Here is a 25,285-nt window from a genome sequence, read left to right as displayed (position 1 = left end):
GGCTGTAAGGAAGCTTCTGCTGAAATAACTGTGTTAGTCTCTAAGGTGCCACAAGAACTCCTGTTCTTTTTGCGGATACAGACTAACACGGCTGCTACTCTGAAACCTGTCACAATTTGTGCAGTTATTCAGTTGCTGGCAATGGCAGAGGAACATGAATGAGTTTGGTGGAATGGTGGGCCGGGGGGAGGGGGGGCTTTTGATACCAGACTGACCTCCCAGTTTTCAGTCTACGGCTTTGGTTTGTATCTGTGAATAATCCAACTGTGACTGTAACTTTGGGGTTTTGTTCTTAAGTTTTTATTTCAATAAAGGTGACCCGAGAGAGGAGGCGATGCACAGCTCACCCACCTTCTTCCAGGCCAGCTCTCTCCAGGCGGCCTGTTTCTGGGCCCAGACTGCATGTTTCCCAACAGCGGTGCCTACGCTGCAAGCGAGACCAGGAACCCCCCCGGAAATGTAAACTGATCGCTCTGCACCTGTAACACGGTTCTCAGTAGAGCACCTTCTCCCCTGCAAAGCCCTTCATTAACAAAGAGTAAACTCCTAGTTTTAACCTGGGGGGTTCTGTGATTTCATTGGAGCCAGTGGTGCCTGCCAGGGCGGTAACGTGACAGCAGACTTGGCCGGCTCCTGACTGGCACTGTTTGGATCAGGCTCTCTCCTCTCCGGTACCACGTGCGCTAGCCTCGCCGGGCTCCTCTCCGGCTGTGCCTGCCAGGCCGGGAGCGGGATGCCGCTTCCCCGCGGCAGGAAATCCCGCACCCGGAAAGGGGCAGCGTGTGTTTTCACCCCGCGCCGGGGCAGGCCGGGAGCCACACACATGACTCAGGGCTGGAGAAAATGCCGCGCAGCCAGAGCTCGTGTTCAGCTCCCGGGAAGCCGATTGGCTCCGTGCGCCCCGGAGCTCGGGCTGCAGCGGGGAGAGGGGAAGAGGCGCTGGAAGCCGGAGCCAGACCCGCTCCAGTGGGAATCGGGCCCCGGCGGTGGCAGGAGGCGCTGAACCCGCTCCCACGGGGCCGGCCCCAGCGGGGCTGAGGGCGTTACACGGAGCTGCCCGTCACGCCGCGGCGGGCGGGGGCTCCGAGTCCAGCCCTACAGCGCGGCGGGGACCCCGCGGGGCGGGCCGGGCCGGGCCCCACACGGGCTCTGCCCTGCGCCGCCCGCACTCGAGCCGGGCAAGCGGGGCTGGGAGCCCCCAGCGCTCCGGGCATGTCGGGGGCCGAGGCCGCGCTGCCGCCGCCGCCGGCGGAGAAGGAGGAGGAGGAGGAGAGCGAGGAGGAGAGCGAGGTGCTGGAGGAAAGCCCCTGCGGGCGCTGGCAGAAGCGCCGGGAGCAGGTGGGGCCCGGGACGCGGGGCTGAGCGAGCGTGGGGCCGGGGAGCGCGGGGCGCGTCCCGCACCGAGCCCGGCTTCCTGCGCCACAGGGTCCGGCTGCCACCCGGGTCCGGCTGCTGCGCTCCCCGCCCGGGCCCGCCGGGAGCTCGGGGCGCGGCGCTGCGGCCCCGCGGCGCTTCTCGGCCGGCTGCTGCCAGCGCACGGTGTCCGGGCCGGCCCGGGCGGCAGCCCCGCAGGGGTGCGCTGCGCCTTCCCCTCAGCAGGGCCTCCGCCGGGACGCTGCGCTCTGCCCGGGGAGAGGTGACATCGGCTCCGTCTTGCTCTCCCCGTCACGTTAATTCAGCGAGGCCAGCGGGGCCTGGCTTGGGGGCGGGATGAGCAATCTGGTAAGGAGGGGGCGGTTGTACAAACAGGAGGCGCTTGGAGAGGGAAGATCATAAGAGCTGCTGCCCTGGGTCAAACCATGGTCCAGCTGGCCTGGTATTCTGTCTCCGACAGTGGCTGGTACCCAGAGCTTCCGGGGGAGTGAACAGAACAGAGCAATTATGGAGTGACCCACCCCTGGTTTCCACTCCCACCTGCTGCAGTCAGAGATTTAGGGACACCCAGAGCACGGGGCTGCGTCCCTGACCATCCTGGCTAATCTCCATTGATGGACCCATCCTCCGTTAACTTACCCAGTTCTTTTTTGAACCAGCTACACTTTTGGCCATCACAACCTCCCCTGGCAATGAGTTCCACTGGTTAGCTGTGCAGGCTGTGAAAAAATATTTCCTTTTGTTTATCTTAAACCTGCTGCTTGTTAATTTCATTGAGTGACACTTGGCTTTTGTATTTGTGAAAAGGTAAATAACTAGAGTCCACAACTGATCCATGATCTGCAAAAGGGGTCTGTGGATATCCGTGGCTATAGACGGGGCGGCTCTACGTTTTTGGCCGCCCCAAGCAGTCATGCGCGGGAGGTGCCCCCAAGCCGCGGGAGCAGTGGACCTCCCGCGGGCATGACTGCGGAGGGTCCGCTGGTCGCGTGGCTCGGCTGGACCTCCCGCAGCTGCGGGCGGTTCGCTGGTCCGGTGGCTCTGGTTGAGCTGCCGCAGGCATGCCTGCGGGAGGTCCAGCCGAGCCGCGGGACCAGCGAACCGTCCGCAGTCATGCCTGCGGCAGGTCCGGTCCTCCCGGGGCTCCGGTGGACCTCCCGCAGGCATGACTGCGGCAGGTCCGTCGGCCCAGCCTGCCGCCCCCCCCCGGCGGCAGGGAACGCCCCCTACATTTTGCCGCCCTAGGCACCAGCTTGTTTTGCTGGTGCCTAGAGCCGCCCCTGGCTATAGAGCAGATATTTGTGGATTTGCAGGCCTCTATAAATAGAATCATAGAATCATAGATTAATAACACTTCTCCCGCATCATTCACCAATTTGTAGACATCTGCCATATCCCCCCTTAGTTGTCTCTCTTCTAAGATGAACAGCCCTAATCTTTTAGTCTCTCCTCATACGGAAGCTGTTCCATAACTTTGATCAGGGGTCTCAAAGTCAAATGACCACGAGGGTCACATGAGGACTAGTACGTTGGCCTGAGGGCCGCATTACTGACACCTCCCCCCGCCGCCCTCGGCCCTACCCCCACTCCACCCCTTTCACGAATCCCCGCCCCTGCCCCGCCTCTTCCACCCCTTCCCTGCCCCCATTCCAACCCCAACTTCACCCCCCCCTGCCCCTGGGGGAGCAGGTGGGGTGTGGCAGGGTCTCAGGGCAAGGAGTTGGGGTGTGGGGTGCAGCAGGGGGTCAGGGCAGGGGATTGGGGTGCAGGTGGGGTGTGGCAGGGGGCTCAGGGAAGTGGGTTGGGGTACAGGAGGGGTGCTGGGTGCAGCAGGGGCTTCAGGGCAGGGGGTCAGGTGCAGGGTGCAGCAGTGGGTCGGAGTGCGGCAGGGGGCTCGGGGCAGTGGGTTGGGGTGCAGGAGGGTTGTGGCGGGGGTCAGGGTGCAGGGTAAGGCAGTGGGTCGGAGTGCGGCAGGGGGCTCGGGGCAGTGGGTTGGGGTGCAGGAGGGTTGTGGCGGGGGTCAGGGTGCAGGGTGCGGCAGTGGGTCGGAGTGCGGCAGGGGGCTCGGGGCAGTGGGTTGGGGTGCAGGAGGGTTGTGGCGGGGGTCAGGGTGCAGGGTAAGGCAGTGGGTCGGGGTGCGGCAGGGGGCTCGGGGCAGTGGGTTGGGGTGCAGGAGGGTTGTGGCGGGGGTCAGGGTGCAGGGTGCGGCAGTGGGTCGGAGTGCGGCAGGGGGCTCGGGGCAGTGGGTTGGGGTGCAGGAGGGTTGTGGCGGGGGTCAGGGTGCAGGGTAAGGCAGTGGGTCGGAGTGCGGCAGGGGGTTCGACTGCAGGAGGAGTTCGGGGGGTGAGCTCTGGCCGAGCATGCACCGGGGACAGGGTAGGCTCTCTGCCTGCCTGCCCCCATGCCGCTCCAGGAAGTGGCTGGAACGTGGGGGAGCAGGGGCACGGGGTGTGTGTGTTGCTGTTGTTTCAGGCACCACCCCCAGCATCTCCCATTGGCCGGGAACGGGCAACCGTGGCGAACGGGAGCTGCTGGGGGCGGTGCCTGAAGCAACAGCCACACACGCCCCTGTGCCTCTCCTCCCCCAGGTTCCGTCTGCTTCCCGGAGCGGCGCGGGGGCAGGGCGGGCAGGCAGGCAGGGAGCCTGCCCTGCCCCAGGTGCGTGTTGGGCCGGAGCCGCTCTAGGTAAACGCTGGGGGGGCGGGGCACGGAGCTCGCGGGCTGCAGAAAATAACCTTGCGGGCTGATGTGGCCCGTGGGCCGCATGTTTGAGACGCCTGACCTTGATCATCTTTGTTGCCCTTCGCTGAACCTTTCCCAGCTCCACCATATCCTTTATGAGATGGAGCAACCAGACCTGGACACAGTATTCAAGGTGTGGACTCACCATGGATTTATGCAGTGGCATTATATTTTTCTCATTTTTCTCCCTTTTTAATAGTTCCTAATATACGATTAGCCTTTCTGACTGCTGCTGCCCACTCCGCGGAAGTTTTCAGAGAACTCTAAACTGTGACTCCAAGATCTTACTTGAGTGGTAACAGCTAATTTAGACCCCATCATTTTGTATGTATGTATAGTTGGGATTATGTTTTCCAATGTACATTACTTTGAATTTCTCAACATTGAATTTCATGTGCCATTTTGTCACCCAGTTTTATGAGATCCCTTTGTAACTCCTCACAGTCTGCTTTGGACTTAATTATCTTGAATAATTTAGTATCATCTGCAAAGTTTGCCACTTCACTTCACTCGCTTTTCCAGATTATTAATGAATATGTTGAAAAGCACTGGCCCCAGTACAGATTCTTGGGGGACCCAGCTCTTCCCCTCTCTCCTTTGTGAAAACTGATCATTTATTCCTACCCATTGTTTCCTATCTTTCAAACAATTCGTGATCCATGAAAGGACCTTCCCTCTTATCCCATGACATCTGACTTTGCTTAAGAGCCTTTGGTGAGGGACCTTGTCAAAGACTTTCTGAAAATCCAAGTAGACTGTATCAGCTGAATCACCCTTATTCACATGCTTGTTGACTCCTTCAAAGAACTCTAGGAGATTGGTGAGGCATGATTTCCCTTTACAAAAGCCATGCTAACTTTCCCTCTACAAATCATGTTTATCTATGTGTCTGATAATTCTGTTATTTTTATTATAGTTTCTACCAATTTGCCCAGAATTGACATGAGGCTTACTGGCCTGTAATTGCCAGGATCACGTCTGGAGCCCTTTTTAAAAATTGGTGTCACTAGCTACCTTCCAGTCATCTGGTACAGAGGCTTTTTTCAGTGATAGGTAACATACCACAGTTAGTAGTTCTACAATTTCATATTTGAGTTCCTTCGCAACTCTTGGGTAAATCCCATCTGGTCCTGGTCGCTTATTACTGTTTAGTTTATCAAGTTCCAAAACGTCATCTAGTGAGACAGCAATTTGGGACACTACTTCAGATTTGTCACTGAAAAAGAATGGCTCAGATGTGGGTATCAATGCAAAGAATTCGTTTAGCTTCTCTGCAATGGCCTTATCTTCCTTGAGTGCTCCTTTAACACCTTTGTCATCCAGTGGCCCCATTGCCTGGGGCTTCCTGCTTCTGATGTACTTAAATAACAATAGTAAAAACCCTGTATCTTTAGCAAGTTGCTTTTCAAGTTCTTTTTTGGCCTACCTTATACCTTTACATTTTACTTGCCAGAGTTTCTGCTCCTTTCTATTTTCCTCATTAGGATTTGACTTCCAAATTTTAAAGGTTGCCTATTTGCCTCTAACAGCCTCCATTACTCTGCTGTTTAGCTGTAGTGGCATTTTTTGGACCTCCATATTTTGGTTTGGGATATACATTTAGTCTGAGCCTATATGAGGTGTTTTGAAGTAGTCTCCAGGCAGTTTGCAGGCATTGTACTCTTGACTGCTTTTTTTAATTACTGTCTAACTAGCATTCTCGTTCTTGAGTTAGTGCCTCTTTTTAAAGTTAAATGTTAATGTGGTGAGGTTTTTTGGGGTATTCCCCCACGTCCCCAAAGATGAGACCAGAACAGCACACAGTATTCAAGGTGTGGGTGTACCATTGATTGATATAGTGGCATTATGATATTTTCTGTCTTCTCTTATCCATCCCTTTCCTAATGGTTCCTAACAATTTCTTAGGTTTTTTTTGACTGGCACGGCGCACTGAGTAGGTGTTTTCAGAGAACTACCCACAAAGGAGCTTCTGCTTTCATGGCCCCTTATGTAATACGGGTTTCAGTGTAATGAAGGAGGTGTGTTTGTGCAGAGGCAATGACACTGGAGCCAGGGACAAGGGAAGCTTTCCCTAACCGTGGTGGGGGGAGGGGGCATGTATAAAGCCTATTGTTTGTCACAGGAGCTGAATGAAATGGAGCATAAGGGGTTAACAGAGGGGCCTGAACACTCTCGGCACCAAAACCAAAGGAGTGCGTGTGAGCAGGTGTGCACAGCGACTGACTCCGACGTTGTGCATGCAAACGGAACGCAAAATGGCAGCTGCATCCTTGAAAGTGGTGCCCCCTCCCTTACGCAGTCCCGTATGCCAGTGCTCACCCCAAAGCGAGTTCGCTGTTCAGCGGGTTCCGTGAGTTGCCCTAATGGCACCTGGTGTTTCCTTGACCCTGGCCACTCTTCACACACCTGGCCTGGCTTCCAGAGTCCCCTCCCCCAGTACCTGCGGCTGGCCGCGTGATCTCTCCTGTCATTGTGCCCTGACTTCAGAGTCCAGCCCAGCTGGCTCCAGCTCCGATAAGGGGGCTGCAGGGAGTGTTTGCCTTGTGCTCTGCGGCAGTCACGCCGCAGGACCTTGGCTGGGGTTATCAGTCCCCGAGAGGGGTGTTCATCCCGAGGCTGGGCAGACATGGGCACTTTATCTCAGACCTTGCTGCTTTTACTAGTGTGGGTGCCGCTCTCCGAGGTGAGCGGGGGGAGCCGTAGTACACGCTGGCCAGCGTGGCCTTTTAATCAGTGCGTCGTCAAAGCCGGCTTTGGGCAGGTCTGTGTACCAGGGCAGGCAGGCCTAGCTGCCTGGTAATGCAGCAGATGCTGCCAGGATGTGAAACATGGGGTTTGGTACCAAAGGGAGGATAGAATGAATCCAGGTCCATTCCCAGCTTCCCAGGGCATGGTCCTAGGGGTGCTGTTCCCTGGGCACTGGGCCTACCTCACCCTGGGCGCCATATGAGCCTGCCCTCCCCAGCTGGGCACTGTTCCAAGGACTGACCCTCCCCCTAAGCACCGTCCTGGAGCCCTGCCCTGGTTCCTCCCCAGTTTCTCTGCTGGCTTTGCCTCCCTGCTGTACGCTGTTCAGACTGCCCATTATTGCACACACGGCTGGCTGGCAGCTCCTGCGGGAGCCACAGGTGCCCACATAAACCACACGTGGTGGGATTAAAACTATGATTTTCCCTCAGACGAAAACACCTCGCATTCCAGCAAACAGGCAAAGCAGGAAAGCGCCCACTCGCCTGGGTCTGGCCAGCCCCAGGCCCAAGGCTCCCTGCACCACCCCTCTCAGAGGAGAGGATAAAGGACCCACCTGGTCCAGCTACTCAGCCCTGGGCTCAGGGCAGAAGCAGGCACCGACTTTTCAAACTGCCGGGGGGGTGCTTGACCCCCGGCTCTGCCCCAGGCCCTGCCCCCACTCCACCCCTTCCCCAAGGCCCCACCCCGCCTCTTCCTGCCCCCCCCCCAGCGTGCCATGTCCTCCCTTCTCCCCCCCCCCCCAGCCTCCTGCCTGCTGTGAAACAGCTGATCGCAGCAGGCAGGAGGCACGGGGAGGGAGGGGGAGGTGCAGATCCGCAGGGCCCACTGGCAGGTGGGAGGTGCTGGGGGAGAGCTGATAGGGGGGCTGCCAGTGGGTGCTCTGGACCCACCATTTTTTCCCCCATGGGTGCTCCAGCCCCGGCTCTGGCAGGGTTCCCCGCAGTCCTCCTACCCCTGTGTGTCAGCCTCATTAATCCCCCAGGTCCCCTCTGGTTTGCCAAATAACCTCTTGGGCCAATCTTTCTTGCTGTCCTTCCCAGAGCCGCGTCAGGAGGTGCTCATCTCTGGTACCTGGTGCCCAGGCCTGTGTTCTGGGTGCTGTTGCCAGCATGAGTTTCAGCACAGGCTCCCCAGCTGTAGCATGAGGGAAAGCTCTCAGCCACCCTGACGCCTGTCAGCAGAGTTGGCTTCCCCCAGCTCAGAAGAGTCCTGCGGGGCAGCAGCAGGAAGAGGGGAGATGGGACCCTGTGGAAGAAGAGGCCTGTGGCACGGGGGTGGTTGGGATGTTTGGAGCCTGGCTGACACCCAGGGAAGGTTACAGCATGAGAGAGGGGTTCAAAGGGGCTACTGCCACCCAAGAAATGGTCGGCTCTAGGCAGGCAAAGTCCAGGGACATCCCAAGGTGGGATCCTCCTTCCCCACCAGGGGATTGGGCCCTTGGCAGGCTCCTCACTTGGGCCTGGCTCCGTATGGGAGCTGGAATTCTGACCCTGCTTAGCTGGGCCCAGACCCTCTTTAACCACGTCTCCCAACACCCATCCCAGAGCTGTCTCAGCAATGCCAGATCCCTTGCAGTGCCCCCTGGAACCACCCCAGTCGCCTCAGCAGGGGCTCCCTGGCCAGTCTTGTCCCAAAGCCAGGGCTGCTGTGCTGTGCTACGCTGCCGTCTGCACGGGGAACATTTCCCCTCACACCGCCTCCGTTTCATGGATCCCTGGCAGCAGCAGGAGACAGGGAGGAGACCAGGCAAATCCTTGCCTCCTGTGTTTCAGCAGGAGGGGAGAGAGTGAGGCGCAATCCCCTTCTCCCAGCAGCCACCAGGCAATAGAGAGGTCTCCTGCGGCAGCTGGGGTCACAGGGAGAAAGGAAATAAAGAGGGAAGGTCCCAGCCCTCCCACTCCACACCAAGGGGAAGTGTGAAGGCGAACAGTGGGGTTCTCACTGGGAGCTGCTCCAGCCCTACTGGAAGATGGCTCCTCTTTCACATCAGCCTCTGGATGTTACTTTCCCATCCGGAAATTGTGGGGTCTGGGGGCTCCCCAGAACTGGATAGTGAGGGACTCTGCCCTCCCTGCTCCAGATTGAAAGCCTGGAGCTGAGCTTTAGGGTGAGTGTGTTCAGTGATGAGGTGCCAAAATCTTAACAACCGGTTCCCTCCTCACAGAGTGACAGAGGTTGTGGAGAAAGCTAGTGTACTCAATGCTTTTTTTGCCTCTGTCTTCACAGACAAGGTCAGCTCCCAGACAGCTGCACTCTGCAGCACGGTATGGGGAGGAGGTGACCAGCTCTCTGTGGAGAAAGAAGTAGTTCGGGACTATTTAGGAAAGCTGGACGAGCACAAGTCCATGGGGCTGGATGCGCTGCATCCGAGGGTGCTAAAGGAGTTGGCCGATGAGATTGCAGAGCCATTGGCCATTATCTTTGAAAAACCATGGCGATCGGGGGAGGTCCCGGATGACTGGAAAAAAGCTAATGTAGTGCCCATCTTTAAAAAAGGGAAGAAGGAAGATCCAGGGAACTACAGGCCAGTCAGTCTCACCTCAGTCCCTGGAAAAATCATGGAACAGGTCCTCAAGGAATCAATCCTGAACCACTTAAAGGAGGGGAAAGTGATCAGGAACAGTCAGCATGGATTCACCAAGGGCAAGTCATGCCTGACTAACCTAATTGCCTTTTATAATGAGATAACCGGCTCTGTGGATGAGGGGAAAACAGTGGATGTGCTATTTCTGGACTTTAGCAAAGCTTTTGATACAGTCTCCCACAGTATTCTTGCCAGCAAGTTAAAGAAGTATGGGCTGGATGAATGGACGGTAAGGTGGATAGAAAACTGGCTAGATGGTCGGGCTCAATGGGTAGTGATCAATGGTTCCATGTCTAGTTGGCAGCCGGTATCAAGTGGAGTGCCCCAAGGGTCGGTGCTGGGGCTGGTTTTGTTCAATATCTTCATTAACGATCTGGAGGATGGTGTGGACTGCACCCTTAGCAAGTTTGCAGATGACACTAAACTGGGAGGAGTGGTTGATACGCTGGAGGGTAGGGCTAGGATACAGAGGGACCTAGACAAATTAGAGGATTGGGCCAAACGAAATCTGATGAGGTTCAACAAGGACAAGTGCAGAGTCCTGCACTTAGGACAGAAGAATCCCAGGCACTGCTACAGACTAGGGACCGAATGGCTGGGCAGCAGTTCTGCAGAAAAGGACCTAGGAGTTACGGTGGATGAAAAGCTGAATATGAGTCAACAGTGTGCCCTTGTTGCCAAGAAGGCTAATGGCATTTTGGGTTGTATAAGTAGGGGCATTTCCAGCAGATCGAGGGACGTGATCATTCCCCTCTATTCAGCACTGGTGAGGCCTCATTTGGAGTACTGTGTCCAGTTTTGGGCCCCACACTACAAGAAGGATGTGGATAAATTGGAGAGAGTCCAGCGGAGGGCAACAAAAATGATTAGGGGGCTGGAACACATGACTTATGAGGAGAGGCTGAGTGAACTGGGATTGTTTAGCCTGCAGAAGAGAAGAATGAGGGGGGATTTGATAGCTGCTTTCAACTACCTGAAAGGGGGTTCCAAAGAGGATGGATCTAGACTGTTCTCAGTGGTGGCAGATGACAGAAAAAGGAGTAATTGTCTCAAGTTGCAGAGGGGGAGGTTTAGGTTGGACATTAGGAAAAACTATTTCACTAGGAGGGTGGTGAAGCACTGGAATGGGTTCCCTAGGGAGGTGGTGGAATCTCCTTCCTTAGAAGTTTTTAAGGTCAGGCTTGACAAAGCCCTGGCTGGGATGATTTAGTTGGATTTGGTCCTGCTTTGAGCAGGGGGTTGGACTAGATGACCTCCTGAGGTCCCTTCCAACCCTGAGATTCTATGATTCACCCCACAAGGGGGTCGTGGCCTGCCCCTGCCCCCTGGGACTCCTGCCCCATCCAACCCCCCGTGTTCCTTGACGCCCCCCCTGGAACTCCTGCCCTCTAACCAACCCCCCCCCCCCGCTCTCTGCCCCCTTACCGCACTGCCTGGAGGTGGCAGGCAGCGCTACAGCCGCTCCACTCGGCTAGATTTGGGCCACGCCGCCGCTGCGCAGCGCCTGGAGCACCGGGTCAGGCCGAGCTCGCAGCCCCGCCGCTTTCCGCAAATCAGCTGTTCACGCGGGAAGCCTAGGGGGGCGGAGAAGCAAGTGGCAGCTTCGCGCTCAGGCCCAGGGAGGTGGAGGCAGAGGGGAGGTGAGCTGGGGCGGGGAGCAGTTCCCCTGCGCCTCCCCCCCCGGGGTTACCTGCTGCCGCGCCGGTGGCCCTCCTTGCACCCCCCCCAGCTCACATCCACTCCGTCTCCGCCTCCCTGAGCCTGAGCACGAAGCCACCGCTTGCTTCTCCGCCCTCCCCGGCTTCCCGCGTGAACAGCTGATTTGCGGGAAGCAGGGAGGAGGGGGAGAAGCAGGGCGGAGCATTCAGGGGAGGAGGTGGAGTGGAGGTGAGCTGGTGTCGGGGGGCGGGGAGCTGGAGCACCCACGGGGTCGGCGCCTAAGGCACCACTTTTGGAGAATGTGCTCAGGGGGAGCAGCCGCTCTCCCCCCAGCTATGCTCCTGGGTCACTTCAACTTACTGGTTGTTAAATTTAGAAGTCTGCGCAGAGCAACCGGTTCTAAAAGGGCTTCTAAATTTAACAACTGGCTCCAGCTCACCACTGGGTGTGTTTCCTTGGAGCTGGACAGATACACACCTCTCCCTGCCCTAGGAGGGAAGGCCTCTGGGGGTATGTCTGCACCGCAGTTACACACCCATGGCTGGCCCGTACCCGCTGACTCAAGGGGCTGTTTCATTGCAGTGTAGATATTGGGACTCGGGCTGGAGGCCAGGCTCTGAGACCCTGTGAGGTGGGAGGCCCAAGCCCTCTACACTGCAATTAAACAGCCCCTGAGCCCCGGGAGCCTGAGGCAACGAATGTCTAACTGCAGTGTAGACATACCCTGCTCCATCTCTTGGACTCTCCTGCTCTTCAGTGTCTCCATCCCACTGGGGTTCAGGCGATTTGGATACGTTGCAGAAGGTTGAATCCCATCCTGTTATTTCCTGGCCTTGGCTCTAACACTGCTATTTCTGTGACCTCACTGGGATTCACTGCTCCTGCCAGTTGTGTATTGCCTGTGCATGAATGTCATCAACAGGCTGTTTATCCCTCTTCTCCCTGATCATTAGTGGAGATGTGAAATCACAACAGAGCTAACTCCGAGCTCTGCTGCTCCCCCATTACACCTCCCCTCAGCTCGATACCACGCTGGTTTTTATTACCCTTTATTATTTATCTGAATTATTGCTGAGAATGTTTTCATGAGCTGCAGGATCAAATACTTTGCTGAAATCAAAATATTTTCCTTCTTATGTGTTCTCTTTGCCTGCTAACTGTGTAATGTGATCACACAGAACAGGTTAGCCTGGCTAATATTGCTTATTGTTTCTGCTTTCTCAAAGGCCATTACAGATTTGCTGTATTGTTTTGCTAGGGTGTGGAGATAGCCTTGCTGTGTGGTAATTACCAAGCTCAATCTTCTTAAATGGTCCTTAGCTAGCTTGTGGAACTCTGTGCCTCAAGGTATAATTGTGACCAAGAGTTTGGCAGGATTCAGAAAAGGATTATTCCATAATTGCCCACTTCAGAGTTTCTTTCATCTTCCTTTGAAGCAGCTGGAACTGTTGGTTGCTGGGGTGGGCACAGATAGGGAATTACCCCAGCATATGACCTAGTGTGGCAGTTCCTGTATGATTTCCTTTTTGGAAAATGGGTGCCTCATTTGCTCATTTACACGTTTGTAATGTGTGGTGTTGATGGGACTTTACCATGCTGCATGCCTAGGCTGATGAGGCCTCAGAAATGTCTCCTGGCTCCGTGTAAACAGACCCTTAATTACATTGTTCCATGCCCTAAACAGTCTGAGGTCAAGGTCCAATATGTCGTAGCAACAGCCAACAGGCTGCTCAGGGAGGGACCTGGAGGGATTAATTCCATCCCCTCCTGATTTATGGATTAGCTTTCCCCCTTGGGCTCCAGCGTGGTATGTCTGTGAAACCCCCTTTTCCTCCCTGCCACTCTGGAGGGCATGCTGGGTCCTCCAGAGTCCCTTTCCTGGAGGCTGTTTCTAGGATTTGGCACTGGCTATCCTGTCCCTGGACCCTGCAGCCTCACAAAAAGGCAGCGAGGTCCTGAGGTTATTGCAGACAGGGGCGGCTCCAGGCCCCAGCAAGCCAAGCGCGTGCTTGGGGCGGCATTCCGTGGGGGGCGCTGTGCCGGTCACCAGGAGGGCGGCAGGCGGCTCCGGTGGACTTCCCGCAGGCTCCCTGCGGAGGGTCCGCTGGTCCCACGGCTTCGGTGGAGCATCCGCAGGCACGTCTGCGGGAGGTCCACCGGAGCCGCAGGACCGGCGACCGGCACAGCACTCCCCACGGCATGCCGCCGTGCTTGGGGCGGTGAAATGGCTAGAGCTGCCCCTGATTGCAGAGCCATTGATAGAAGCTGAGCCCACTGCGGAGCAAGTCCTGGCAGCACTGCCAGAGCGGGAGGCAGGAGACAGCCGTGGAGGAGCACCACGTCCATGGGCTGAGGCAGGAGCTGGGGGTTATCGCAGGGACCAGGCTGCTTCTGGGCTCATGTGACTGTTCAGAGAATTGCCTCTTATCTCGCTCAAGGCTGGAGTGGAGTTGCTGTGTTGGCTTATCAGAGCCACCATGCTCTCAGGCTTGCCTGGAGGCTTTCCAGCACTGCCCCTCTCCCAGCTCAGCACCTCCTCTGGGGACACAGTGGGTCTTTGGCCCCTTCCCCAGCCCTGCTCCTCCCTGCACTGCCTGGGGACACACGGGTTCTGGGTCAAACTCTTCCAAACTCCTGACCTGCCTTCTCACTCCTTGTTCACGCTTCCCCACTTTCCCTCAAGCTGTTGAAGTTATCTCCAGGGCCTGTTAATACACTGTACTCCTGTCATCTCCCCCAACATCTTGCAGAGGCTGTCCCTGCAGGAGCCAGATTACTGACGGACCCTTTCCCCCACAGTCATGTGCCTTCGGGTCTTGCCTTTTCACAGGTTGTAATGCTTCTAGGCTGATGTTATGCTGGGCTCCTTTCCTGGTGTACTGTACCTAAGGTACGTTGACTGCAGCTACGTTATTCACGTAGCTGGAGTTGCGTAGTGTAGGTCGATTTACTGCGGGACTGTAGACGTAGCCTGAGTCCCAGGGTTCCAAAAAGAAAAATACAGAAAAGCCAGTCCCTCCGTTTCATCAGAGAGCTCGGCGGGCTGGTGTTCTCAAGCCGCTTCCCCAGCAGGCAGCTCCTGGTCCCAGGGAGCTCCACACTAGCTGTTTGCTCCTGAATGCCTCCCAGCCTGAGCTGAGATTCCCCCTTCCGAGGACCTGCCTTTCTCCAGCATTGACAAGCCTTGCAGTTGCAGTGGGTCAGGGCTGGCTGAACCCACAGAAGCTCTTAAACCCCTTCTTGACTAGGGGAAGGAGCTGCTCAGCTCTAGAGGATCACAAGTGAATGCGAGTTCCCAGCCAGGGTCTTTCCAGAGCTGTCAACACAGGGATTCTGCCCCCACCTCCCGCTCTGGAATGTGAAGCTTATTAATCTGGCTCATCTCTAATTCCAGATAAAAATGTGTATTAGCAGAACAATGAAGTTGCAAAGTGAGGCACTGAAATGTTGGGAAATTAGATTAAAAAGGTGACCATTGTAACCTTTTCTCTGCACTGTGATGCAGTATTTAAATTATAGACTGATTCTCCCCCGTCCCCCCCATGATCACAGACGGAGTTTTTCTGGAAGCAGGGCACAGGACGGGCAGTGCTCCTGGATTGAGACAGCTGTTACTCTGTGTGGCTCCCCTGGCTGCTTCTGCTTTACTCAGCACTGGTGAGGCCTCAGCTGCGGTACTGTGTCCATTCTGGGCACCGCACTTTGGGAGAGGTTGGAAAAGTCCAAAGGAGAGCAAATGACCAAAGGTCTAGAAAACATGACCTATGATGCCATTAATGAGGCTGCTATATAAGAGTAGCTCTAGCCCCCATCCCTGCGGGCACCCCTTGACACCTCCCACATTGCTGTGTAGCCAGGCCTCTTGTCTACGGCCTTGTATCCAGTTCTCCGTCCCATAGCATTGCTTTTCTCCAGGCCATCTAGAATTAATTTTCCAGTTAAGATTGTGTGAGTTGCTTTACTGAGCCCCAGGTCCAGCTCCCTCAGCCAAGCTCTGTCACCATATCCCCAGAGCTAAAGCTGAAGCCTGTGGAAACGCTCCATGCTGCTGACAGTAACAAATCCCTGGCTCTGCCAATGTTCCCTTGGATCATTGAGGTGAGCCCGAGAGTGACAGGCCCCGTCGCTTAGGGAGGGTGGCTGGCTGGGACGCGGGCAGAGCGAGCCCCAGATCCTGTCGCCAAGGGAGCGCAGCTGGCTAGGATGAGGGCAGGCCGCTGATTGGGACGAGGGCAGAGCCAGCCCCACAGTGACAGTCAGACCCCGTCGCCGAGGGAGGGTGACTGGCTGGGACGAGGGCAGAGCCAGCCCCACAGTGACAGTCAGACCCCGTCGCTGAGGGAGGGTGACTGGCTGGGACGAGGGCAGAGCCAGCCCCACAGTGACAGTCAGACCCCGTCGCTGAGGGAGGGCGACTGGCTGGGACGAGGGCAGAGCCAGCCCCACAGTGACAGTCAGACCCCGTCGCTGAGGGAGGGCGACTGGCTGGGACGAGGGCAGAGCCAGCCCCACAGTGACAGTCAGACCCCGTTGCTGAGGGAGGGCGACTGGCTGGGACGAGGGCAGAGCCAGCCCTGGTGTAGGGTTGCCAACTTTCTAATTGCACAAAACCAAACACCCCTGCCCTGCCCCCCTCCACGAGGCTCTGTCCCTTCTCTGAGGCCCCACCCCTCTCACTTCATCCCCGTCCCTCCATCGCTCGCTCTCCCCCACCCTCTCTTACTTTCACTGGGCTGGGGCAGGGTGTTGAGGTGCGGGAAGGGGGTAAGGGCTCCGGCTGGAGGTGCGGGCGCTGAGGTGGGGCCAGGGATGAGGGGTTTGGGGTGTGGGAGAGGGCTCTGGGCTGGGGCAGAGGGATAGGGTACAGGGGGTATGGGCTCTGGGCTGGGGGTGCGGGCTCCAGGTGGGGCCAAAACTGAGGGGCTCAAGGTGCAGGAGGGGGCTCTGGGCTGCGGCAGGGGGTTGCGGTATGTGTGTGTGTGGGGGGGGGGGGTTGAGGACTCCAGCTGGGGATGCAGGCTTTGAGCTGGGGATGAGGGTTTGGGGTGCAGGAGGGGGCTGGGGTTGGGGTGTGGGAGGGAGTTCGGGGTACAGGGTTCTGGCAACACTTACCGCAGCTCCTAGGAAGCAGCCATGAGGTCCCTGCAGCCCCTAGGCACATGGGCAGCCATGGAGGCTCCGCACGCTGCTTTCGCGCCCGCAGGCACCGCCCCCGCAGCTCCCATTGGTCGTGGTTCCCGGCCAGTGGGAGCTACGGAGCCGGCACTGGGGGCGGGGGCAGCGCGCCTAGGGGCTGCAAGGAGCTGGCAGCTGCTTCCAGGAGCTGTATGGAGCTAGGGCAGGCAGGGAGCCTCCCTTAGCCCAGGCCCCCGCTGCGCCGCCAACCGGACTTTTAACGGCCCAGTCGGAGCCGCCAGGGTCCCTTTTTCGACTGACTGTTGCGGTTGAACTGGGCCGCCCAGAGGATTCAGGGAGCTGGGGGCAAAGCAATTTCGGGGGGCCCTTCCATACAAAAAAGTTGCAATCCTATAGAATACTATATTCTTGTGGGGGCCCCTGTGGGGCCCGGGGCAAATTGCCCCACTTGCCCCCCCCCCCGTCTGGGCGGCCCTGCGGTTGAAAACCGAACGCCTGGCAACCCTAGTGACAGGCCCCATTGCTGAGGGATGGCGGCTTGCTGGGACGAGGGCAGAGCCAGCCCTGGTATGACAGGCCCCATCACTGAGGGAGGGCAGAAGGCTGGTGTAACCCTTCTGTCAGGTGGAGCTGGCAGCCACCAGGGCCGGGCTCAATATCTAAGGGTTCCTTTTCAACAATACAATTTCCCCACTTGCAAGCACAGAGTCTGAGTGTACAAAAGAAACATTCATGAAAGGAGAGAAGTCACCTGACATTAATTAGGGAAAATGCCACAAGCAGGACTCATAGACGTAAACTGTGAGCAGGACGCCCACCGCAGAGTGCATGAGGCAGAGTCGTCTTCTGCCTCACGTTCTTGAGTTCTACAACCAAACGTTCCTTTACCGTGCCCCCCTCTGCTCCCTCACCACACCCCACTCACAGGGGCTGTCCTTGGTCAGTGAGGACCCTGGGTTCAGAGGGTGCATCTGTGTGAGTTCCCCTCCCACCGGGAAGAAGGCACCTGGCTTGTTTCACCATCTGAGCACTTCCTCTGTTCCTCACTGCCTGGGTGCCCCTCCAGCCGCTGTTCCTCACTGCCTGGCAACCCGCCAGCTGCTGTTCCTTGCCACCTGTGGGTGCCCCACCAGACACTGTTCCTCACCGCCTGGGTGCCCCTCCAGCCGCTGTTCCTCACTGCCTGGGTGCCCCTCCAGCCGCTGTTCCTCACTGCCTGGGTGCCCCTCCAGCCGCTGTTCCTCACTGCCTGGCAACCCGCCAGCTGCTGTTCCTTGCCACCTGTGGGTGCCCCACCAGACACTGTTCCTCACTGCCTGGGTGCCCCTCCAGCCGCTGTTCCTCACTGCCTGGGTGCCCCTCCAGCCGCTGTTCCTCACTGCCTGGGTGCCCCTCCAGCCGCTGTTCCTTGCCACCTGTGGGTGCCCCACCAGACACTGTTCCTTACTGCCTGGCCGTCCTGCCAGCCACTGCTCCTTGCCACCTGGCCACCCTTCTGGCCGCTGCTCACCACTTTTGCCGGCTGCTCTTGCCAGCCCCCCATCAGTCACCTTCTGCTGCCACCTCTTTAGATCAGTCTCTTCGTGATTTTCAGTCCTCAGCAGGCTGGGTAGAAATACTGCCCCACCACAAGGGATTTCAGCTCTTATTAAATACTTAACATAACAAAAGGCTCCTAATGAAGTCTATTTAGCTCTGTCTTTGAACAGTGCAGAGGAACCAGACTGGGGACTCTTAGGGAGAGTCCACATCTCCTAGCTGGGATACCCCCCCCTTTTACTTTCCCAGGGGTCTGGCATTCGAGCCCCTGGCTTAACGAGGTCCTTTCAGGTGCGGGTGACCCCTCTTTTGGGACAGGCTAAGCACAGTTCTGCTCTCCTTTATTCAGACACCAAAGGCAACAACATTGATAACAGCATTTCACTACCCCTGCATCAGCACTAAAGTGATTTGTAACCCAACACCAGCCAAAGTTGATCACTTTGAGCAACACCGCTCTCTCTGCTGGATATCGAAGCAGGGTAGGTGTGTTCATGTAAATACAGTTTGCTCCTGAAGTCTCTCCCCTTCCCAGCTAGCTATCAGGGGAGAACTCCTTCAGACCCTGCCCACACTGGGCTGAGAGCAGAGCCAGCCCTAGTGTGACAGGCCCCGTCGCCGCCGAGGGAGAGCTGCCTGCTAGTATGCAGGCCGAGCCAGGCCCACGTTTACTTTCTGAGCCCAAGTTGCGAACAGCCTCTGTTAGGATCCCCAAAGCTGCTCAAGCTGCACTGGCCGGGAAGGGGTGTGGAGGGGTCGGGGGTACTGGGAGATTCCTGCCCCCGCAGATGGAAGCTGCATGGTATGAGTCTGGGTGGCTCCTGTTGAACAGCTCCTCACCACCTCCCTTTGTTACTTCCAGGCATTGTCCCCATTGTCTGGGAGTCACTTGCTCTGTGTTTATTCCTCCCAGGTTCAAATGTACGAATGAACATGGCCCCTCGAGTGAGTCAGAGGAGGTGCTGGCGTTGTGGCGCACCCCTGCCGCCTTTCCCTAGACAGAGCATCCTGCCCATTCCTCCTATTGCTCCCACCCGAACCCCTGTGACTCCCCGGGGAGCTCCCCTCTGTGATCACCCAGAGCGCCCAGCGGGGAGCAGGGGTTGAGCCTCCAAGTGAGCTCTAGCTGCTGTTGGAGAAAGTGAGATTAGATAAAGTCAGCTCAGGCCCAGAGGCAGTGTCTGTCCATGCACCCTCCATCCTTCCCCTGCCAGGCTCTGGAGCCGCTATGCTGTGCTGTCCCGTGCCCCTTGCCCGCTGCCTGTGGGCTGAGGAGGAAGCTGACCCTGGGATCAGGCTGACTGGCAGCATTCCTGGGTTTCTGTACTGGTCTTTGTGTAAAGCACGTGAAGCCTGTGAGACCCCAGGGGATAACAGAGGCGCTTTGTCTGCCTGTAGCAGGAGCTGGGCCATGGGCTGCCTGCCCAGCTCCATCGTCCCTTCCTAATGAGTTCCTGGGACTGCTGTGTCATTCCTCCTTCTGCGCCTGCATCTCCCTCTGCAAGGGACAGGCGGGCCAGAGGCTGCGCCCGGGCTGTGGCTGTAGCGCCCGGGCTGTGGCTGTAGCACCTGGGCTCTGGCAGCCCCCCCAGGCTGTGGCTGTCGCCCCTGGGTTCTGGCAGCACCCCCCCGCGAGCTGCGGCTGTAGCGCCCGGGCTCTGACAGTGGCCACCCCCCCAGGGCTGTGGCTGTAGCCCCTGGGCTCTGGCAGCGCCCCCCCCCCCCCCCGGGCTGTGGCTGTCGCCCCCGGGCTCTGACAGTAGCCACCCCCCGGGCTGTGGCTGTAGCGCCTGGGCTCTGGCAGCCCCCCCAGGCTGTGGCTGTCGCCCCTGGGTTCTGGCAGCACCCCCCCGCCCCCCGCGGGCTGCGGCTGTAGCGCCTGGGCTATGGCTGTAGCGCCCGGGCTCTGACAGTGGCCACCCCCCCAGGGCTGTGGCTGTAGCCCCCGGGCTGTGGCTGTAGCCCCTGGGCTCTGGCAGCCCCGCCGGGCTGTGGCTGTCGCCCCCGGGCTGTGGCTGTAGCCCCCGGGCTGTGGCTATAGTGCCCAGGCTGTGGCTGTAGCCACCCCCCTGGGCTGTGGCCAGAGAGGCCCTAGCAACAGGGACACTGCGTTCCAGCCACTGGAGGCAGCAGAACAAATCCATTTCACATCTGGGAGCCAGAGCAGCTGCACCACCACTGCTGCCATGTGCGGGAAAAGGAACCGGAGGCTGGCTGGGGATGCACAAGCTTCCTGTACTGCCGGGCTTGGCCGGCTGCATCCTTCCCCTGGCCTGAACGTGACCTGCGAGCTCCCCCATCCCCTCTCACCCGCTCTCTCTGCCAGCTGGCCAGATGCGGTGGGCCTGAAGGCCTGGCGGGACTCGGCCCGAGCCAGCGCCTGTTGCTGTCCGTGTGTGTGCCTTGCAGGTGAACCAGGGGAACATGCCTGGGATCCAGAGCACCTTCCTGGCCATGGACACGGAGGAGGGCGTAGAGGTGGTGTGGAATGAGCTGCACTTCACAGACAAGAAGGCCTTCAAGGCCCACGAGGTGAGTGGCTCCTTCCTGCTCCCATGCCCTGTGGGGACACAGCTGGCTGGAAAAGCTCCCTCTTCCAGTCACCAGTTCCCTGAAACCCCAGACCTGCAGCTCCCTGCTGGCCTACAGCTCAGGTTCCTTCTGCCTGTACCTTCTCCTTGAAATGTTGCTCATCTCCTCCCCTTAAAGGCTGCCCCGCCCCCCGTAACATCAGAGATCACCCCCCCATGCCTCCTGCGTGCTCAGAGAGAGTCTCCTGTCACTCCTCCCCTTATCCCTTGCAGACGGCCCCACAGTACCCCATGCACCCTCTGATAGGTCCTGATGTTCCCTGCACCCCCAGACTGCTCCCCTGTAGCCACTCCCCATCATGGCATCTCCCCCCCCCCCCCCCGACATGCCAGCTGATGCCCCCCTTGCTCACCTTGCCCTCTGCCCACAGGAGAAGATCAAGACCATGTTTGAGCAGCTGGTGGTTGTGGATCACCCCAATATTGTGAAGTTACATAAATACTGGCTGGATGTGAAGGACTCCAAGGCACGGGTAAGGGGGTGCCAGGACACCGGCAAAGGGGAGGTGCCCCAGGGCGGGGATGCCAGTGCCTACCAGAAGGGGATCCTAACTCAGGTGTCTCTCCTCCTCCCCCTTCCCAGAGGTGCACAGAAATCCAGTTCTGGTTCTTGCTCTCTTCCCTGGGCAGCGCTGCGCCGAGGGGTGCAGCTTTTAAGCCCTGTATCAGATAGAGGGCCCTGGGTGCCTAATATTGGCGCAGACCCAGGAGACCCCAGCTGGGCTGCAGGGAGGGCTGTTCTGACTCCCTGGGGCAGTGGCTGAGCTGACACCTCCCTCCCCCTCCACCAGGTGATCTTCATCACAGAATACGTGTCCTCGGGGAGCCTGAAACAGTTCCTGAAGAAAACCAAGAAAAACCACAAGGCCATGAACGCTCGGGTAGGATTCCTCACCCTGTCTGTGAGGGTCTGTAATGGGTGGGTAGCTTAGCACCCCAGCCATGGCGGGTAGCTTAGCGCACCAGGCCTCTGAAGCGAAGACCCTCTCTGTGGAACAGGCGTCAGGTACAGATGGGCATATAGGGGTAAGCTGTGAGCAGCACAAACCCTCTGCTTGGTGCTGGGGGGTGGCGGCTTGATCAGAATTGGGGACTAAGAGCAGAACTTCCCTTGGGGCGTCTGGGGATAGGAACATGCAGGGGTCCCTAAGCACAGCCTGTGTGAAGTCTTTGGACCCAAGGCTGGGTGCATTACTGTCCAACCTGAGCAAGGTCTAACCATAAAAGCCAGAACAACCCACTGCTAACTCTGGCACCTCCTAGAGCAGAACTCAGCAACCCCAGGGTCATGCTGTAGGGAGGGGACTCTCGATCAGGAGCCTTCCCATGGAGAAACAACAAGGAGTCCTTGTGGCACCTTAGAGGCTACCAAATTTATTCGGGCATAAGCTTTCGTGGGCTAGAGCCCACTTCATCAGATGCATGAAGTGGAAAATACAGGAGCAGGTATAAATACATGAAAGGATGGGAGTTGCCTTACCAAGTGTGAGGTCAGTCTAACAAGACAATTCACTTAACAGCAGGATACCAAGGGAATAACTTTAAACATTCAAAAACCAGTAGGAGAACACTTCAGTCTCCCTGGACACTCAATAACAGACTTAAAAGTAGCAATTCTTCAACAACAAAAACTTCAAAAACAGACTCCAACGTGAAACTGCAGAACTGGAATTAATTTGCAAACTGGATACCATCAGATTAGGCCTGAATAAAGACTGGGAGTGTTTGGGTCATTACAAAACCTAAACCTATTTTCCCCAATACTAATTTCCCCCTACTGTTACTCACACTTTCTTGTCAACTGTCTGAAATGGGCCACTCTTGTTACCACTTCAAAAGTTATTTTTCCTCCCTTGGTATCCTGCTGTTAAGTGAATTGTCTCGTTAGACTGACCTCACACTTGGTAAGGCAACTTCCATCCTTTCACGTATTTATACCTGCTCCTGTATTTTCCACTCCATGTATCTGATGAAGAGGGTTTTAGCCCACGAAAGCTTATGCCCAAATAAATGTGTTAGTTTCTAAGGTGCCACAAGGACTCCTTGTTGTTTTTGCTGATACAGACTAACACAGCGACCACTCTGAAACCTGTTCCCATGGAGACAGCATTATACTTCAGGAGAGGGAAGAGGTCACCCCCAGTCCTTCAAATCTGAACAATGGGCTTGTGGTTATGGCACTGGCCTGGGACACAGGTGCCCTGGGTTCTCTTTCCCTCTGCGACAATGACTTGTTTTATGAGCATGGGCAAGTCTCTTGTCTCTGTGCCTCAGTTCCTGACCTGTGACATGGGGGTAATACCTCCCTAGCGGTGAGGGTAAACCCACTGGGGTCTGTGATGCTCTGGTGATGGGGCCAAAGGAGAACCAAGTCATGTGGGTTTTAAGCCACTTGTTTTCTCTGAGTGCTGGCCCAGGCCCCCAGTTCCTCCGGGTAAGAATCATGGACTGCCAGGTTCTTAGCCTAGCTCGTACTTTTTCAGATAGCTGCTGCAGGGGAGACTAATATGGCCCATCTATGTGCTTTGGCCTCCTGCTTGATACAGACCTTCTCCAAAGGGACCAGGTCTGGGACCCTGCTGCTAGCGAGCGATCCCTCCCTGGGGAGAAGGGGCCCAGGGGCCTGGCACAGGGGATGTTCACACAAAGCCCTGTGGAGCAGATTGTAGGGAATGATCCTGCTCTGCTCTCTGGGGACTAGACAGGCTGTGATGGGGCTTCCCTATCTGACGGGGTGATCTGATCTCTCCTCTAGGCCTGGAAGCGCTGGTGCACACAGATCCTCTCCGCTCTCAGGTGAGCCTCCTCTCTCCCTGTGTGTTGCCTGGCTTGCCACTTCATGCCCAGCAGGCTGGTAACACTTCAGGGGGGCTCTGATCTTCCCACAGCTTCCTGCATTCCTGCGATCCGCCCATCATCCACGGCAACCTGACGAGTGACACTGTCTTCATCCAGCACAACGGCCTCATAAAGATTGGCTCAGGTACTGGGAAGAGGGCCCCTTCCCACCTCTGCTGCCAGGGTGAATGGTCAGTGTGGAGAGGCTTCTCCCAGCTAAGAGAGGTGAACTCAGGGGGTTGAGTGGGTGGCTCTGGTGCACGTCTGCCCCCGTGGCTACTTCACCCCTCTGGCCTCTTGCCAGACTTCCTAGTCCAGGGCAGGGCCCCAGGTCTTACTCTCCCTGGACTTCCTCCCTGTACCTGACCAGCTCCTGTTCTCCCTAGCGAGTGCCTGTAGGCCCCTTCTCTGCAGCCTCCTCCTTTCTCTGCCTCCCCTTCCCAGCCAGCAAAACAGACTTAGCTGGGTGGTCCCTAGCTGCCACCAACTCCAGTTACTAAATACCTAGCTGTTTGGATTCTCTCATTCTGCCCCTTTCTAAAGCTACCCCCTCATTTCCTGATAGTTGTACTTAATAACCTTATGTAACTTCTTTCCGTAAGCTATTGACATTTCTCAAAAAGCTTTTCCTTTTCTTTCTCAAAGCCCTAGCGTACCATAACAGGTGATCAGCTGTTTTCTCTCCCTTCCCGTGCTCCCATAGTCCATCTTTGTGTTTCATGTTTTCGAAAAAGATTTTTGTTTAAACCAGAATGGCCAGTTAGTGCCCTAAACAAAATTACTTCATTTGTCCTGCTCAGACCCTGAGGCATGTTGTTATCCTCAACTCTAGAGCACAGCACAGAAAGTCTTATGCCCTTTTTCCCCATTGATCCAAATTTTTGGCCGTTTCTCTTTTAAATTTTCATGTCCTAAATTTTCAAATTCCTGTTTATTCAAGGGTATTTCTGTGGCAACCCTTCCATTTTTTACCACGTTTGTAACTCTTTTGTCTGCCATTTCATCCCATTACCTCGACATGCACGGGGATCCCAGCTAGTGCTACATGGTGCATGTCATTACATTGATTAAATCACTTCTACATACGGAGGCACCCTTCTTATTCCCTAAGGCTTGATACTTCTTCAGAAAAAATGACTGCTGCTGCTGGATGTACAAATTAACGCTAGCATTATTGCTACTAGTCCCTCTGTCATGGCAGCTATAAAATCAGATATTCTTTTATATATACTAATTCCTAATTTTGGTACACAATATGCTGTCTCTCCTCTTCCTCCTTTTTTTGAGGTGGAGGGGATGATCCATCTGCATATATTGGGCAAGAACATAAGAATAGCCATAGTGAGTCAGACAAGTGGTCCATATAGCCCAGTATCTTCTCTTTTGACAGTGGCCAGTACCAGATGCTTCAGGGGGAGTGAACAGAACAATTTATCAAGTCATCCGTTCCCTGTGGTACAGTCCCAACTTCTGGCAGTCAGAGGTTTAGGAACCCCAGATGGGGTTGTATCCCTACCCATCCTGGCTAATAGCCACTGATGGACCCATCCTCCATTAACTTATCTAATTCTCTTTTGAACCCAGTTATACTTTTGGCCTTCACAACATCCCCTGGCAACGAGTTCCACAGCTTGACTGTGTGGTGTGTGAAGAAATACTTTTTTGTTTGTTTTAAACCAGCTGCCTATTCATTTCACTGGGTGACCCCAGGTTCTTGTGTTATGTGAAGGGTAAATAACACTTCTTTGTTCATTTTCTTCATATACTGTTTATGATTTTATAGACCTCAATTGTATCCCATTGGCTGGTAGGGGAACCTGGGCCCACCCACAACTCCAGGTTCCAGCCCTGGGACTCTCTGACTAGCAGTCCAGGCCTGTTCAGTCTCAGTCCTCGTTGCTGTTTCCCTGAGCTCCTTCCTACCCCACCTCTCTATCTCCTGGTCTATCTCGGGGTTTGCCATTGCAGCTTCCCTTGCTCCCTGTGGCCTCTTGCCAGATTCTCTAGTCCAGTGTTTCTCGTCTTTTTGTGCTGGCGACCCCCCATGGACTTTAAAAAAATCGTGACCCCC

At 56.5% G+C, this 25,285-nt stretch overlaps 1 protein-coding gene across 1 annotated transcript in view; it reads left to right on the top strand.

Moving 5' to 3' along the window:
- Positions 1-1,091: 1,091 nt before the first annotated feature.
- The window catches only part of NRBP2 (nuclear receptor binding protein 2), a 53,832-nt gene continuing 29,638 nt past the window's right edge, over positions 1,092-25,285 (top strand). The window contains exons 1-6 of the mRNA XM_045007863.1: positions 1,092-1,338; positions 20,195-20,317; positions 20,748-20,849; positions 21,168-21,257; positions 23,132-23,172; positions 23,265-23,359. Of these exons, the coding sequence (XP_044863798.1) occupies positions 1,213-1,338; positions 20,195-20,317; positions 20,748-20,849; positions 21,168-21,257; positions 23,132-23,172; positions 23,265-23,359 (577 nt within the window). The 5' untranslated portion in view covers positions 1,092-1,212. The remainder of the gene's footprint in view (positions 1,339-20,194; positions 20,318-20,747; positions 20,850-21,167; positions 21,258-23,131; positions 23,173-23,264; positions 23,360-25,285) is intronic.

The sequence above is a fragment of the Mauremys mutica genome, chromosome 2 (assembly GCF_020497125.1).
Source record: "Mauremys mutica isolate MM-2020 ecotype Southern chromosome 2, ASM2049712v1, whole genome shotgun sequence".
NCBI classification, from domain to species: domain Eukaryota; kingdom Metazoa; phylum Chordata; order Testudines; family Geoemydidae; genus Mauremys; species Mauremys mutica.
The sequence above is the reverse complement of the archived record's forward strand: the minus strand, read 5'-3'. Positions and strand labels throughout refer to the sequence as shown.